A 14,926-nucleotide genomic window follows, 5' to 3' on the forward strand; every position below is an offset into this window, starting at 1 on the left:
GTGCCAGGAGCTGGTGGTGGACTTCAGCAGGTGCCAACACACCCCACCCACACTGGTGAACATCCAGGGAACAGACATTGAGAGAGTCATCTCCTACAAGTACCTGGGCGTTCACCTCAAGAGCAGACTCTACCTGCTCAGGAGACTGAGGGCCTTTGGAACACAGGGTCCACTCCTCAGGAGCTCCTATGACTCTGTGGTGGCATCAGCCATCTTTTATCATGTGGTCTGCTAGGCAGGCAGCATCTCTGCCCGGGACAAAAAGAGGCTGGACAGACCGGTGAGGAGGGCCGCCTCAGTCCTGGGCTGCCCCCTGGACTCAGTGGACGAGGTGGGTGACAGGAGGACGATAGCCAAGCTGTCGTCCATGCTGGAGACCCCCTCCCACCCCATGCAGGACACTCTGACAGCACTGGGCAGCTCCTTCAGTGACAGACTGCTACACCCGCTCTGTGTGGAGGAGGTACCGCCGCTCCTTCCTGCCCCCTGCTGTCAGACTCCACAACAAGCACAGCTGATAGACTGGACGTTTGAGATGTTGAATGTGTTAACTGGACAATAAATCATGTGTAATAATGGGACAAATGGTCACACCAGACCTTATTACATGTGCAGTAATAATTATGAAATAATCTTTACTCATGTAACACGACTACTAGGATCAGCACATACATACTTAGTCTTTCCTGAAACAAATCAGTACAATAATCAATCCATCCACTAATCATAACTTGAGGGACTCTAGTAGAACAGTCTTTTTCTTTTCTGTACTGTGTACAGCTGCAGGTACTTGTTTCCTGTGTATTTATTCTGTTTGAATGCTCATCCTTCTCTTATCACTGCAGGCTTTGCACCCTCCATATCCTGTTTGCTGCTGTAATACTGCAATTTCCCAGTTATGGGACTTATAAAGGATTATCTTATTCTTATCTTACCTGCTGAAGGCACAGACAGCAAAAGTTCTGTCAGATGTAACAGCGACAGACCGAGATTATCGCCACCCATCTGCAAAGTAACTGAAGGTATTACGTTATGTACTGCAGTAGAGTATTTCCCTCTGACATGGGCTGGAGTACGTGTACTTTTAACTGTACTTAAGTACAGTAAGTGTACTTAGCATCTTTCCACAGCTGGAGTGTGTGTGTCTGTGTGTGTGTGTGTGTGTTTCTTCAAAAAGACTTGTTTTAATCCAGTTTAATCTGATCCAGGAACAGCTGTTACGTAAACCTGATCTGACTGTGTTTAACTGGTTTAACCTGAGAGCAGAAAGTGAGCAAACACAGAGTGACCCTGAAGTGACACGCACACCTGAGCTCACCTGTTGAGAATCTGTGGAGTCTTTTCAGTCGGTCCTCTGTTGGTCACACAGTTTCTGTCGAGTAAACTAATCTTTAATGATCCTGTTTATCAGTTTATCAAATCTGACACAGAAAACGACTAACATTTTGCACCTGTTCGTCACACTGACAGTCAGTATTTACGTCTGGAGTCCCTCAGGGTTGTGTTGTTGGTCCTGACAGTTTTCAGTTTGGTGCACGAAGAGTTGTGTTTGTGTCTCCGAAAGTCTGCTGTGGCACGTTTATTTTACATTTACAGGCAAATATGAAATATGACAGGACTTCCTGTTCAGCCTCATGACATACACAGTACTCTGGTATTACACTGTAGTAGTACACTGTGGTATTACTGCAGTGTATACAGCAAGTCTGGATCATAAAATCTGGAACATTCTCGCACACGTGTGACACCTCATAACGAGATACTCTGACTCTGAGTCAGGTACATGAAAATCCTGACAGCCAATAGGATTCTTCAGTGTGTGTGTGTCTGTAACACACACACACAACAAGATTAGAGAGTGCAGGTATTTAAGCTCAGTGTGTGTGTGTGTGTGAGAGAGAGAGAGAGAGAGAGCAGAGCAGCATGCAGCAGATCTACAGGCAGAGCAACCAACAGTTTGAGGTTTACACCACCGTCCTCTCCCCGCAAGGTGGGTCAGCACACACACACACACACACACACACACACACACACAGACCAGGTGGGTCAGCACACACACACACACACACACACACACACACACAGACCAGGTGGGTCAGCACACACACACACACACACACAGAGACCAGGTGGGTCAGCACACACACACACCGAGACCAGGTGGGTCAGCACACACACACACACACACACACAGAGACCAGGTGGGTCAGCACACACACACACCGAGACCAGGTGGGTCAGCACACACACACACACACACAGACCAGGTGGGTCAGCACACACACACACACACACACACACACACAGACCAGGTGGGGTTTCTCTGTTTCTCTGTTTGTGTCTGTGTCTCTGTCTGTGTCCACATCTGTGTCTCTGTCAGTGTGCAGATCGACATCGAGGACGAGGACAAGACAGGTGGAGGCAGAAAAGGTAAAGTTACCATGTGAAACTTTTCTCAGCCAGAGAGATTAAATGAAAACAGGTCAGAGGTTTGTGCTGGACTGAATGTCCGCGTCTCAAGCCAGCTGAGACCCCACAGAGAGGACAGAGAGGACAGATTAAAGAGTGAAGAGGTTTCACATTACTAGGAATTTGTCTTGGTGATTGGTGCATACATAGAACATAAGAACAAGTAACATATAATAGTAGAATAAAATAAAATAGAATAAGGTAAAACAAAATAAAATAAGTAAAATAAATATGGTTCTTGAGGTAGTCCAAAAGTGAGGTAGTGCAGGGTGGAAGTGTAGTGCAAGTAGGTGAGGTAAACAGTGCAAATGGTCAGCAGGTGGATCATGACATGAGCACAGATCAGTGACTGAACTGAGGTAACTAAAGTAAAGGTTAAACGGGTCAGTCAAACCTGTTGATAAATGGTTGAACTTTGAAGCTTGAAGTATCAGAGGCGGGTGAGATAACCGATCGGTCAGTGTAACAGATAAACATCTGAAATCGCTCAAATGTCACAAGCTAATGTGAAGGAGCTTCGTCACAGCAGGGTTGTGATGTCATTGTTCGGTTGTTGAGTTATTGATTAACAATGAACTGATGGTTTTAAGAGATGAACAAACAGGTGACGACTAAAAGCGAAGCTAAACCTTCTGGACATGAATGGCTGAAATCAGAGAAGACTGTGAACCACTGACTGGATGTCCTCAGAGTCCATCAGCAGCTGACTAAAGCATCCGGCTGCAAACAGACACCACAACCCCTCAATCACACTTTAATTTCTCCTGAAAACACACGAACGTCTCCCTCTGAATCAGTGTGTTCACAGCAGAGATCCTCCTTCTGCTGGTTCCGTGGCTCTTTGAGGCTCTCGCGGTGGTCTTTACCACGGGGTCCTGGACTCGGACTGCTCAGTGATCCATCCTCAGCTTTTGGCTGGAGTGAAGACGATGCTGACTGCACGTTGACACGACAGTCAGTGATTGGTTAGAGCGGAATGAAAAGAGGACAGAAATGTGAAAACAAACTTCACGTTCAGATTAACTCTGAGTGTGTGTGTTAAGCGGCGTTACATCAACGTGACCTCTGACCTCTGTGTATTCACGGCCTGCTGAGCTGAGCAGCAGCAGCTATTTAGAGCAGATTGAAAGTGACACGCTGATGAATGACTCTGATTAACCAATCGGCTGTGGCTTCCTGTGATGCGGATCAGATGAGGTCATCGTCAGCAGGTTTAATTCACAGTTTAATGATAAGAACGTGTTCCTCAGCAGAGAGGGAGGAGCATGAACAAGGTGCTGGACGTTACCTGTCTGTCATCTGGTGAAATGATCCAATAATAACTGTCAACAACACAATAAAAAACAAAATTCACTCAAACTCAGGCAGCAGTGTGACTTGATACGGGACATCTTTAAAGTTTTAAGGGTTTTCATCAACTCCAGGTCTGAGGCGAGACCCTGACTTCACCTTGATCGGAAATTTAAGTTCCCTTTAAAGTAGAGTGAAGATATTTTTTTACGTTTAAGTTCCCTTTACTCGATCCAGTCAACGATTTGTTCATCGAGAGCTTCTCAAATTAAGGTGTTTTTTAGGGCTTTAGTTTTTCCACAGATGAAGTCTGAGTGGCTGCAGACACACATTGATCTACATCGGCTCTGGACTCTGACTGACAGGTGGTGGTGGCGACGATGCAGAACCAGTCCCGCTGGCTGAAGGAGCTGGACCTTAACCGAGGAGACCTGATCCAGGTTCTGTTTAAACAAGACGATGTCTGGTGGTTCGGACGGCTCACAAATGGAAATGAGGGTTACTTCCCTGCAGCCTGCGTGGAACCGCTCCAGGTAACAACAACCACCTGGTCTGCTGGGTCTATGGAGTCTACTGGATCTACGAGGTTTACACCTACTGGGTTTACTGGTCTGTCGTGAAATAAACTCGGCACCTGATTGGCTGGCGGGCCTGCTGTGATGTAACACGGTCTTTTATGCTGCAGGGCGGTCTTCCATCCAGAGCCACACCCACGCTGTTGAGGAGAGGGTCAGTACCGGTCGTTGTGACCACAGCAGACGCCCCCTGTGGTTACACAAGGTAACTACACCAACATCACATGACAGTCAGGCAGTCTGAGCATATTTCATCAGAATCAGAATCAGAATTCCTTTATTTATCCCCGAAGGAAAATTCTTTTTCGTACACACTTTGCACTTGCAGTTTTCCCGACCAAGAAAGAAAAGTGAAAGATATAAAAATAGGATAAAGAACAAGGTAAGTATAAATCTAAAATAAATAAATAAACCACACATCTGAACACAACTTTCTTTATACATCAGTTAGAACATTTTTATTTAACATCATAAAAACTGAATTAAGAATATTTTCAGTGATTTGCAAACTTTCAAAACAAAAGGCACAAAAACAAGTAGAGTAAAAACTGGTAGGCAAAGACAAGTCAGCAAAACCTCAACTCAGAAGGCATAAATAAAAACCAGAACAAGCAGGTTTTCACTGTTTAAAAATGTTTTGTTTGTCTGATTGTCAGGCCAATAGCTTTCATTCACATATTACACATAACTGAAAGCCCCAACACCAGATTTTTTATTTAAGAGCACCTGGTTTACGAGACTCTTGCCTTGATGTGCTGCCTTCACAGTCACGTCAGCACTTCATTTACTTCCTGCTTCTTGTAGAGTTCAGCGTGTTTCCAGTTCAATGATTTATCGTTAACTTTCTAATAATCTTGTTTGTGACAGTAACAGGTGGTGTACAAAGTCAGAAGCAGAAGTGGATGTCGGTGAAGTTCATTCACGATTTATTCTTCCTGCAGTGGTCGCAGTACTCCGAAGCTGCTGAGGAAAGACAGCGTCCGATGGCCGCAGGGACCGAACGGGTCCTCGGCAGGACGGCGACCGTCTGCAGCGCCTCCTCACAGCTCCCCCAGCCTCCTTCACCGCGTCCTGGCCAAGTCAAGGAGGAAGAGCTGCCCCCACCTTCCCCACCACCCTCAGGAGAATGGCTCCGTCAACCCTGCCTTCCAGCCGGACTAGACTGCAGTTCTGCTGATCTGCAATGAGTCAGGCCTCTCCAAAACAAGGAAAAATGTTTTCATCTTTTTTAATTATCTACTGATCTTAGACATAGGAACAAATCGTACTCAAGAGAAAACCAAGTTCCAGTGGAGCCACAAAACCTTTGACCTACAGGTCCTTCAGGTCTAAGCTGCTCAGCTGAAGCTCCTTGACACTTTTAGTCCCTGACGTCACATCCGAGTGGAGTCTCCTGTGCTGGCTGAGGTCAAGTTCGAGTCACTGAGTCACCTCTGAGTCAATGGGGCTTTGAAAGACTCACCAAGGCCAAATCCACGTCGCTATGATTAATTCAGATTTGCTGAAGTCACGTCCGGATTGCTGAGGACCTCCTGTTCTAGACTCTAAGGTTGTGTTTGAGTCACAGCTCAAGTTCTGAATCCCAGAGATCGGATCCTAGTGCCATGTCAGGCATGTGCTGATCATGTTTGACTGACATGTTTGTCAGTGAGTCCATTGTCGGTTAAAAAGGCCGTCTTCAAGTCTTAAAAGACTGAGTTTAAGTTCCCCCAACTTGCCCACGTCAAGTCCGAGTCAGGTTTCTGATCTGATAAAGAACAAACTTCAGGACTGTGAACTGTTTCACACGTGGAGGCGCCTTGAGGCGGCTCAGCAGGCGGAACGTGGAGAGTGTGAGCGAATGGCCGAGCGCTGGATGGGAAGTGCTGAATGTGTGAAAAGACGATAACAGTCCAGAGCATTTTTTATTAACATTCATCAGCAAATCAAAAACAGTCACGTTCACTCAGTGGACTTAATTGCACATCACGTGTGACAGCAGAAAATCCAACAGACTGACAAATAAAATCCTGCTCAGATGTTCGTGTGTGTGAGTTAAATAAATGAAAAAATGTTGACTGAATTCATTCTCTCTAATTATGTTTTCATTCTAATTACAACAACCAATTTAAATGAATATTCAGTCACTACATAAATTCAGTTCAGTTCAATTCTGTTCTGAAATTTAAGGCTTATTTTTCTTGTTGAAAAAAATAAAATAACATTCAAAAAGCCAAAGTGCCAAAAGTGCAAAAGTTAGCTTGAAATATAAAGTGTAAAAAACAAAAAAAGATTTGAGCATTTTAAATATCGAGTAGCCCCATTTCAAGAAATAAACACATAAATAAGTCAGCGTGTACATCAATGCTTAAAGACGGTATAATCCAAAATCTAGAATTTATGTAGAAATTAAAAGTATATTAAATCTACAAAGCAGCTCTGACATCCTCAGGAAAACTATGAGAAATAACACATTAAAAAGATGGTTTAAAATTCTAAAAAAATTGCTTTTGTTAAAAGGCAGTTTTAATAAAAGTACAATAAAATCAAATGATAAAACGGCTGAAGTTTCCTGTTAACTGCTAAGTAAATAAATAAAACATCAGTTTTATAAACCGACTCAGTGCAGTGAAGGTACGCAGACTAAAATACAAATAAAATGCTGACTCATGATTCACAGGATGACTCAGCAGGCTGGTAATAATCAGTTTCTAATAACAATAATAAGAATAATGAAAGGAGCTGATTTCTCTCACATAAAAACTGCTGCCGATGATGACGGTGAAGGAAGTAAGTTTCTCTGAAAAGCACATCACATCAGCTTTTTGGAGCCGCGATGTGAACTCAAACTCAACACGACCACCAGGACCTCATCTGGCTGTCACAACTCAACACCAGTCAAAGTAACTCTGGTTTGGGCTGCGACCTGATGTGGAATGGACCCCTGGAAAACCACCTGAACCGATCCTCAGGGTGTTCAGCAAAGCTCATTCAGACTCTTATGCACTCACATCAGGGCAGGAGTGTGGCGGCGGACTCACGGGCCGGTGCCAGACGGGGATCAGGCCTCCATGTAGAGCCGGGCCTGCTCCGTCAGACTCAGCTGATCGTCTGTTTTCCCAAACATCACCACCTGCAGGTCACCGCTCAGCTGCCAACACAACCGTCACAGAAACAGTGCAGTCAGACCTGCACATGCTGATGGTGGTCATGTTTGATCCGGAGCCACACAGACCTCCGTCCTCACCTCGAGGGGGTTCAGTCTGTACGCAGGACATTCTGGAGAGTGCAGGTAACCCACAGTCTGCTGGGACCACCACACCTCCATCTGTCCCTCCAACAGGAAGCAGCCAAAGTCATCACAGCCTGGCGCAGAGGTGGACTCTGTCTGCTGGACCTGCTGCTGCATGGAGGAGATGGACTCCCCCTGATCCCGTAAGACAGAGCTGGTCTCTGTGCGGACCTGTGAGACAGAGCTGGACTCTGTGTGGACCTGCAGGATGGGGCTCAGCAGACTCTCTCCCTGAACCTGGGGGACATAACGTGAAGAAGCACCTGCTGTCATCCCCGTCCAGACAGTCCAGTCTGAGCTAACTGTAGCCTTTAGCTATAGCCACACCACGGCTCGGAGAGCCGTGAGCAGCTCTTCTGGTGTAACTTTGGAGCGACCTTCTAATTCTGGACATATCTTACAGTCTGCTCCTTTAACTGACACTGAAGGAGCCTGAATGATCTCATCAGAGACGATCCCACCAAACTGAACCGACTGAATGTGTCGGCTCTGTACTGCTTACTGGACTTACTGGACTTCATTTGTTCACATCATGTGAGCAAATACACACGTGATGTATGACAGCATCAATGCATGATTATAAGAACATGTGAAGTGTGTGTGTGTGTGCGCTACTGACCTCAGAGCTGCTGCTCGACAGCTGGCTGTAGGCCTCAGCACTGTGCTCCTCCCACGGCAGGTTCATCATCCTGCTCGGACAAACTGACACCTGAAGCACAAACACACTCCAGGTGTGAACTCTGGCTGTACACTGTGACACTCTGACATGAGGACAGTCTGAGACGTGCTGATGATCACCTCGTCCTGCCTGCTGATCTTCAGCGGCGTCGGTGTTGGAGGAGCTGACATTAGCAGCTCTCTGATCTCCGTGGATGTCCTGAACACAACACTTTTCTGTCACGTGTCACTAAATGCGTCTCAGTAAAGACGGAGAGACGAGACGTTATCAGAGCAAATGTGTGTGTGGTGCAGAGGGTCACCTACTGGGTGGAGTGTCTGTGACGGCAGTGCATACAGGAGTCTTCGTGGGTGGTGTTGGTGGAGTGTTTGAGGGAACAGATGGGGGTGGAGGTGAGAACTGGACCCTGCAACTTCAAATCATCAGCACCACACACACTGAAGAACTGAGAGAGACAGACAGCAGTCAGTTGGTCAGGGGACAGGTCCAGGTGAGGACAGACAGCAGAGACATGTCCTCACCTCAGAGGGGGAGAAGCTCAGAGCTCCCTGCAGGCTCCTTCTGCTCCAGCAGGAGGTGGAGTCCATGAAGGAGGCTCCATGTTCAGTGTTCCCCAGCTGATCCTTCAGACTTGTCACCTGGAGACAACAACACAATGTGACACAGAAGGAACCTGAATTACTGACTTCCTGTGTTCGTTCAGAGCTGGCTTTTGGGGCTGCTGGCGACCGGGTCAGGCTGAGGGATCTTCTCACTGTGCAGCTTGTGTGAATTCAGGAACAGGGAGGGAGGAGGTGGTGGCGGCCTGGTTTTTACACACAGTTGGTGGAAACCACATGTTTTTAGTCTTACGTAAGTCCTGCTCAGATCGATGACTGTTGGATCGGAGGCGTCTCTGTACAGGCGGGTGGACAGCGATGAGGCCCCTTCCTGTAGACACTGGCTCCAGGTCTCTGGGTTCTGTGATGAAAACAGGTTTAATCGCAGCCTGACCTCTTCAGAGCTCAAAGGGAGAACATGACACACAATCCACTGAATCAAAACAAAGTGTACAAAAGATTCAGCAGGACACATACACTGGTTTTCAGCTCGCACATGCTCAGAGCGGAGCTGTAACCTGAGGAGGAGGCGGCGACACAGACGGACAGGTGGGCGTGGTTGCTATGGTGTCCACGCATGCTCTGATCGATGGAGGTGCAGCTGGATTCGTCCTTCAGGGTGGACAGACTGTCGGCCTGCTGGAGGAGACATGAATACTGTTATCACGGTGGCTGCTGTGTGGATGGAGGAGGGTGGATGGGTGGATGGCGACCTTGGCTGTGCTGGATGCTCGTCTGCTGGAGAAAGAGGAGCAGTTGGAGGAGTCAGAGGAGGTGATGGAGAAGTTGTGGAGGTGTAAGACATGCAGGTATCCCTCCTTCTCCACCTTCCTCTTCAGGGTGGAGTTCCAGTGGTTTTTGATGGAGTTATCAGTCCTGAGAATAAAAGACATGCCGGCTTCTTCACTCACATCAAACATCTGAACTCCTTGTCCCAGATTGAGACCCCACCCAGTGAAGTCCACATGGAGCTACAAGAAGACCCATCGTCACTGAATGAAGCCCAACTGAAAACACAACCAAAGAAGAAAACCACAACCACCCAAATACATGAAAGAGAAGCTGCACAAGACCTGCACAGTAAAGAGGAGAGGTGGAGGAACCAGACACAGAACCCCCGACACAAGACAGAGTCCCAGAGGAAAACGTCCACCGCCACGCCTGATGGACGCTGAACTCTCGGTCTGAGGTGTCCTTTCAAGGTCACCGTGTGCAAGACAACAAGGTCTCCCCTACAGCAACAACCATCAGACAAACTTTTCATCTTTACTGGCACACTGGTAAGACAGTAGTAGTAGACAGCAGAGGACGGACAGGACAGCCAGCGGACGAGGTACCTGCCGGGCAGTAGTTTGGAGATTTCGGCCCAGCGGTTTCCCAGCAGTCTGTGGGCCTGACAGATGATGCGGTCCTCGTCCAGCGTCCAGCTGCTCTTCTTCACTGTCGGGTTCAGGTGGTTGTGCCAGCGCTCGCGGCACTGCTTCCCATTACGACTGTGCAGGTGTTTGGCAATAAGCGACCAGCGCTTCACTCCGTACTTCTGGACAAGATCGATCACCTGCACAGGAAGTGACATCACAACGTATGATGAGTTCATATGAAGCTGAAGAGCCGCATGCGTGCACGGTGATGAAAACACTCTTCGTTTTAAGAGCTGCACATAATTCTAATGAACTGTGCTGAACTGGTTGGTTACGTCAAGTCGGCCTGCAGAGACGAGCCTGTTTCTGATTCTCTGTTTGAGACGAGCAGATCTCAGATCTGCTCATACTTCAGTTCTCTGTGAGCAGTGGATCAGGATTATACATAACAGCGACACAAAGCGAACAGGAAGGACGCAGCAGTCGTTCTGAAGTGTTCTGTAGTATCAGCACTGCGAGTGTCTTTACCCGCTCATCCTCCTCCTGAGTCCAGGGACCTTTGACCAGCTCTGGGTTCTTTATCTGCTGCCACCTCCGCTGACACTCCGCCTGTGACCTCTGACCCTGAGACACACACACTCAGCAGCAGTTAACACTCACATCAGCACAGAGCTGTTATCTCCATGGTAACCATGTCAGACTGCAGTATGGATGAATGGCTGTGTTAATGATAACGCGTGTCAACACACACGCGCACGCATGCACACACACACACACACACACACACACACAACTACTCACTTTAAAATGGGGAGAAACTGAAGACCAGCTGTTTGATCCAAACTCTTTCACCAATCTGAGCAGCTTCTCATCCTGAGGAGGAACAACATCGTCATCATCATCTCAGTTCTGAGCACACACTGATACAAGTTACAGCAGTACTCCTCATGACCACCAGGTGGCCTCCAAGGACCACATGAGTCGCCCACAGGCCCGTTTTAAAAATTGACTAGTGAGCTGCGTCTAAAATTTAATTTCATTCTGCTGCTATTCTTTTTAAATCACACTTGCATTTACATAGATTTGAAAATGGCAATATCTTAAAAACAAAATAATTAAAAATATCTTTATTATACATGAAGTTTAGATAAGTTTAGGTGAAGGTCAGTATTGTGTGCATGACAAAACTTTCACGTGTGTGGAGAGAAGCTGGCGGGTGCAGCGAAGATGGGGCGCTGAATGCGCTTTGTTACCCCAAAAACGGCTCGAAAAAGAGAGAAAACTTATCATTTTCACAGTGAATTGGAGGAAGAGTTCTTTTTTACTACTGTGAAAGAAACCTGCGTGTGTCTCATTTGACTGTGGCAACGGCAAAGCGGCACAACGCGGCGACACTTGACTACGTGTCACAAAAGCCGCCATGCTAACTACCCCCTGGGAAGCGCGCCGCGGCCAGAAAAAGCCCCTGAGCTCAAGGCAGCTGTGGGTAAGCAGCAGTCTTTTTTCACGAGGCCGGAGAAAAAAGCCCAAAAAGCGAAAGAAGCCTCGTTTAGAGCTACGCATTTTGTGATAAAGAAGAAGAAGAAGAAGAAGTATCACTTTATAGGCAGTATATATATATTTTTACATACACACATACTGAATTTTACTACTGCATTTATCCCATCCTTAGTTGAACACACACATGCAACACCCAGTAAATTACATGCAGTGAAACACACACAGGAGCAGTGGGCAGCATCAAGCGCCCGGGGAGCATATTGGGGGGTTAAGTGCCTTGCTCAAGGGCACATCAGCTGGCTAATGGGGGGGGGGAGCATTTTTCACATTAATCACTCCAACACCATAAAGTGTTTTCACCACATCCAAATTTTTCTTGCCCGTCCGGTGGGGGAATCGAACCAGTGACCCTCCGATCACAAGCCGCTTCTAGGCCACAGCATGTTGAGACAATACGTGCAAAAAAAGGGATGTGCTTTGGGCACATGAATCATAAACTAACAGCACAGGACATTCAAAGCGCTACTGGAGGAGATGTCGGCTGAATGTGATGCTGCAACACACAGAAATCCGATGGCTCAGCGGACGACGAGTTTTGCTTCGTTTTTTGTCACTTTTGGGTGAAATCAAAGAGTTCATCCAGTCCAAAGGCAAAGACGTCTCGCTGCTAGACGACACAGAGCGGACACTTGACCTTGCATTTTTGACGGACATTACTGGGAAACTAAACCACTTGAACTGCGAGCTTCAAGGAAAAGATAGGACTGTTGTTGATATGATAAGTACTTTAAACATTTTCTCTGTGCATTTAGAGAAGAAAAGGTGCTGCACTTTCCCTCTGTGCAGTCGGTGCTGAAAGACAATGCTTCTACATCTGAGACATTTGACAAAGTTGCAGAAAAGTACTGTCCAGTCAGACAGACTATTCAGAGTTTGAGACCAGGTTTTGTGACCTTGATCGGCTTGAGCCATGCGTGTCATTCATTTCCAATCCTTTCATGAACGTGGACATAAGATGCACTGCTGAGCGACTAAGTGCAACGTTCAGCTTGGATGCTGGACAGGTGGAGATTTAAATTGTAACTTTGCAAAATGACCTCCACCTCAAAGCCAACAGAAAAGTAGAGTGGCGTATGCACAGCAGCTGTGAAGGCTTCGACCCATCTCTGTGACTCAGCGTTTTCTGACACGAACTTCATCAAGAACAAACACAGAACACGCCTCACCTTGAGTTTCCCTCGGGATCAATAAAGTATCTATATATCTATCACTGACGCACATCTGCAGGACTCACTCAGAGTTGCAGTGTCAAGTTACACACCAGATTACAATTTTAACATTGTAAAAAGGTCAAAGCAATTTAAAGCAAGGCATGTGGACTGTGAAGGCGTGCAGACGCCTTGCTTTAACTCTTTGAGTGAATATGACCTGGATGAGAATCTCCACAGATAACTGCTGACATTAATAGAAATAAAGTGTTGAATATTGATATTATCAGTTTCCCACCTTGTTAAGTCATTGCTGATAATTATTGTGAGAAATCATTAACGTGATCAGTGTCTTCACATAGCTGAGTATCATTAATCATTAATAATAATATATAACTAAAGGCAAACTGAGCAGAGGAGTGTGTCAGACTGGTAGCCCTTCGTACCACTCAGCACCCATGAAGCAGCTCTGAGTCACAAAAGGTTGGTGAGCCAGAACAGAGAGGCACAGCAGCCTGAACCAGCTGAAGAAAAGGAGCCACAGTTAGCCCCGAGTGCCAACACGATGACCATCACCTCCTCTTTTGTCCATCCAGGCTTCTGTAGAGTCAGTCTGGAAAATCGTCCATCCAGCCCTTTTCGTCCCAAACAGCTGGAGTGACTCTTTGTACTGAGACAGGAAACAGGCCGAGTTAGAGCTCAGACTCTTAGTCAGTAAATCAGGTGTGACACAGGTGTGATGGTCAGCTCTCACCAGGACCTGCGGCTTCTGCTGCTCATCACTGCTGCTCACATGCAGACCAACACACTGAACTGCTGCTGGAAGAGACACAGCACACACACACAGTGACCGTCCACGTCATGTCACACCTCTGGACAGCTTCCACAGCAGCAGAGGAGACAGTTTCAAGGTAGATTATTTCACCCACCAAGCATTTTGATGATCTCAACACAGTTGGACACATCTTTTTTGCCACATATGACAATTTGCTGTTATTTTGGTGATAAATGCCAGTAAACACCTTAATGTTTAAACAAATAGTGACTACGAAAATACTTCCAGTTCTTTCCCATATTTTGTTTCTCGTCAAAGTTAAAAACTACCAAAGACGCGCCAGTTTGAGATGAACGTTAAGCTAGGTGGCGTTAGCACAGGTGTTAGCTCTAGCCAGCTGCGGGCAGCCGCTGACCGGGCGATAAAAGACGTTTGAAGCTGGAGAAACGGAGCTCACGCCGTCACTTCAGCCCGGTAACAGCTTGTGTTCCGACGACCGCTAAATCAGCGCCCGCATGCCCGCCGGTTCATCGAGTTCAACGGCAGAGTTCAGCAAACTTACCGGCGGCGGTTGGTGGAAGAGGAAGACCAGCTCGAGACCGCACCGCTCCAAAAGCTCGTGCGCTCCGATCACAGCACACAAGGACTCTCCTCTGATTGGACGAGACCGACAATTCCGTCACTTTCCGTTGTTTGCAGAAGGCCCTTATTTATCCATGTTATTTATTTATACAGGAAGTCACCTTTCTCAGCGGGAGAACAAACGAAAGGAAAAGAAACGTGTATTTTCTAACTAATAAAATCATTTGATTTTGACTAGAAATAAAATAACATTTTACCAACAAAACTAAATTAGGTTGGGAAAATAATAGACGTTGTAGCACCTCATTTTTCCCTCTGTTGCTCTGCCCTTAACTCAGATCCTCCCTGTGGACAGACAGCTTTAGGTCTACTTGCTGCTAAAGTGACCGCTAACTGCTGCTAGACGGCTGTTAACACGTTAGAGCCCACTACCACTAATGTAAGGAGCTTTATTCACACACAGTCCTAGGAAGTCATGGAGAGGGATGTGGTCAACTTTACTTTAAAATCATTTTTCAAAACAGACAGAACTTTACAAAGAAATAAACGAAAGAAAGAAAGAAATATAAGGATAAAATTCACCTTAATGAATAAGTGCAAGGAAAGAAGTAAAATAC

At 46.6% G+C, this 14,926-nt stretch overlaps 2 protein-coding genes across 6 annotated transcripts; one reads left to right on the forward strand and one right to left on the reverse strand.

The window, feature by feature from the left end:
• The first annotated feature begins 1,163 nt into the window (after positions 1-1,163).
• si:dkey-97a13.12 lies at positions 1,164-5,601 on the forward strand. Its single transcript, XM_046409343.1, has 5 exons — positions 1,164-1,990; positions 2,381-2,430; positions 4,125-4,292; positions 4,445-4,539; positions 5,276-5,601. The coding sequence occupies exons 1-5, from the start codon at positions 1,924-1,926 to the stop codon at positions 5,493-5,495; spliced, it is 600 nt and encodes a 199-aa protein (XP_046265299.1). The 5' UTR covers positions 1,164-1,923; the 3' UTR covers positions 5,496-5,601.
• Positions 5,602-6,219: 618 nt separating this feature from the next.
• Positions 6,220-14,622, reverse strand: LOC124069854 (myb-related protein A-like). 5 transcript variants are annotated; one of them, XM_046409341.1, is made up of 15 exons: positions 14,290-14,622; positions 13,707-13,771; positions 13,529-13,622; positions 11,046-11,117; positions 10,773-10,868; positions 10,221-10,441; positions 9,597-9,759; positions 9,361-9,522; positions 9,137-9,244; positions 8,806-8,922; positions 8,590-8,690; positions 8,404-8,482; positions 8,225-8,314; positions 7,561-7,842; positions 6,220-7,464 (listed from the first exon to the last, which is right to left on the reverse strand). In XM_046409341.1, exons 2-15 carry the CDS (start codon positions 13,730-13,732, stop codon positions 7,375-7,377), a joined length of 1,701 nt encoding a protein of 566 aa, XP_046265297.1. In that variant the 5' UTR covers positions 13,733-13,771; positions 14,290-14,622; the 3' UTR covers positions 6,220-7,374. The 5 variants fall into 5 exon arrangements, with proteins under 5 accessions (XP_046265297.1, XP_046265295.1, XP_046265294.1 ...); XM_046409339.1 differs by having other exon boundaries at positions 8,590-8,729; positions 13,707-13,768; positions 14,290-14,584; XM_046409338.1 differs by having other exon boundaries at positions 8,590-8,729; positions 14,290-14,583.
• Positions 14,623-14,926: the final 304 nt, after the last annotated feature.

This window comes from Scatophagus argus, chromosome 13, assembly GCF_020382885.2.
Source record: "Scatophagus argus isolate fScaArg1 chromosome 13, fScaArg1.pri, whole genome shotgun sequence".
NCBI classification, from domain to species: Eukaryota; Metazoa; Chordata; class Actinopteri; family Scatophagidae; genus Scatophagus; species Scatophagus argus.

Excerpts from the sequence above, each read along its gene's own strand:
- LOC124069854 (XM_046409339.1), bottom strand. The coding sequence starts at position 13,732 with ATGAGCAGCAGAAGCCGCAGGTCCTG. Across the intron at positions 11,118-13,528 it reads CTGGATGGACAAAAGAGGAG|GATGAGAAGCTGCTCAGATT; the intron begins GTGATGGTCATC and ends GTTCCTCCTCAG. Across the intron at positions 8,315-8,403 it reads AGATCAGCAGGCAGGACGAG|GTGTCAGTTTGTCCGAGCAG; the intron begins GTGATCATCAGC and ends TTTGTGCTTCAG.
- si:dkey-97a13.12 (XM_046409343.1), top strand. The coding sequence starts at position 1,924 with ATGCAGCAGATCTACAGGCAGAGCAACCAACAGTTTGAGGTTTACACC. Across the intron at positions 2,431-4,124 it reads GACAGGTGGAGGCAGAAAAG|GTGGTGGTGGCGACGATGCA; the intron begins GTAAAGTTACCA and ends TCTGACTGACAG. Across the intron at positions 4,293-4,444 it reads CCTGCGTGGAACCGCTCCAG|GGCGGTCTTCCATCCAGAGC; the intron begins GTAACAACAACC and ends TTTATGCTGCAG.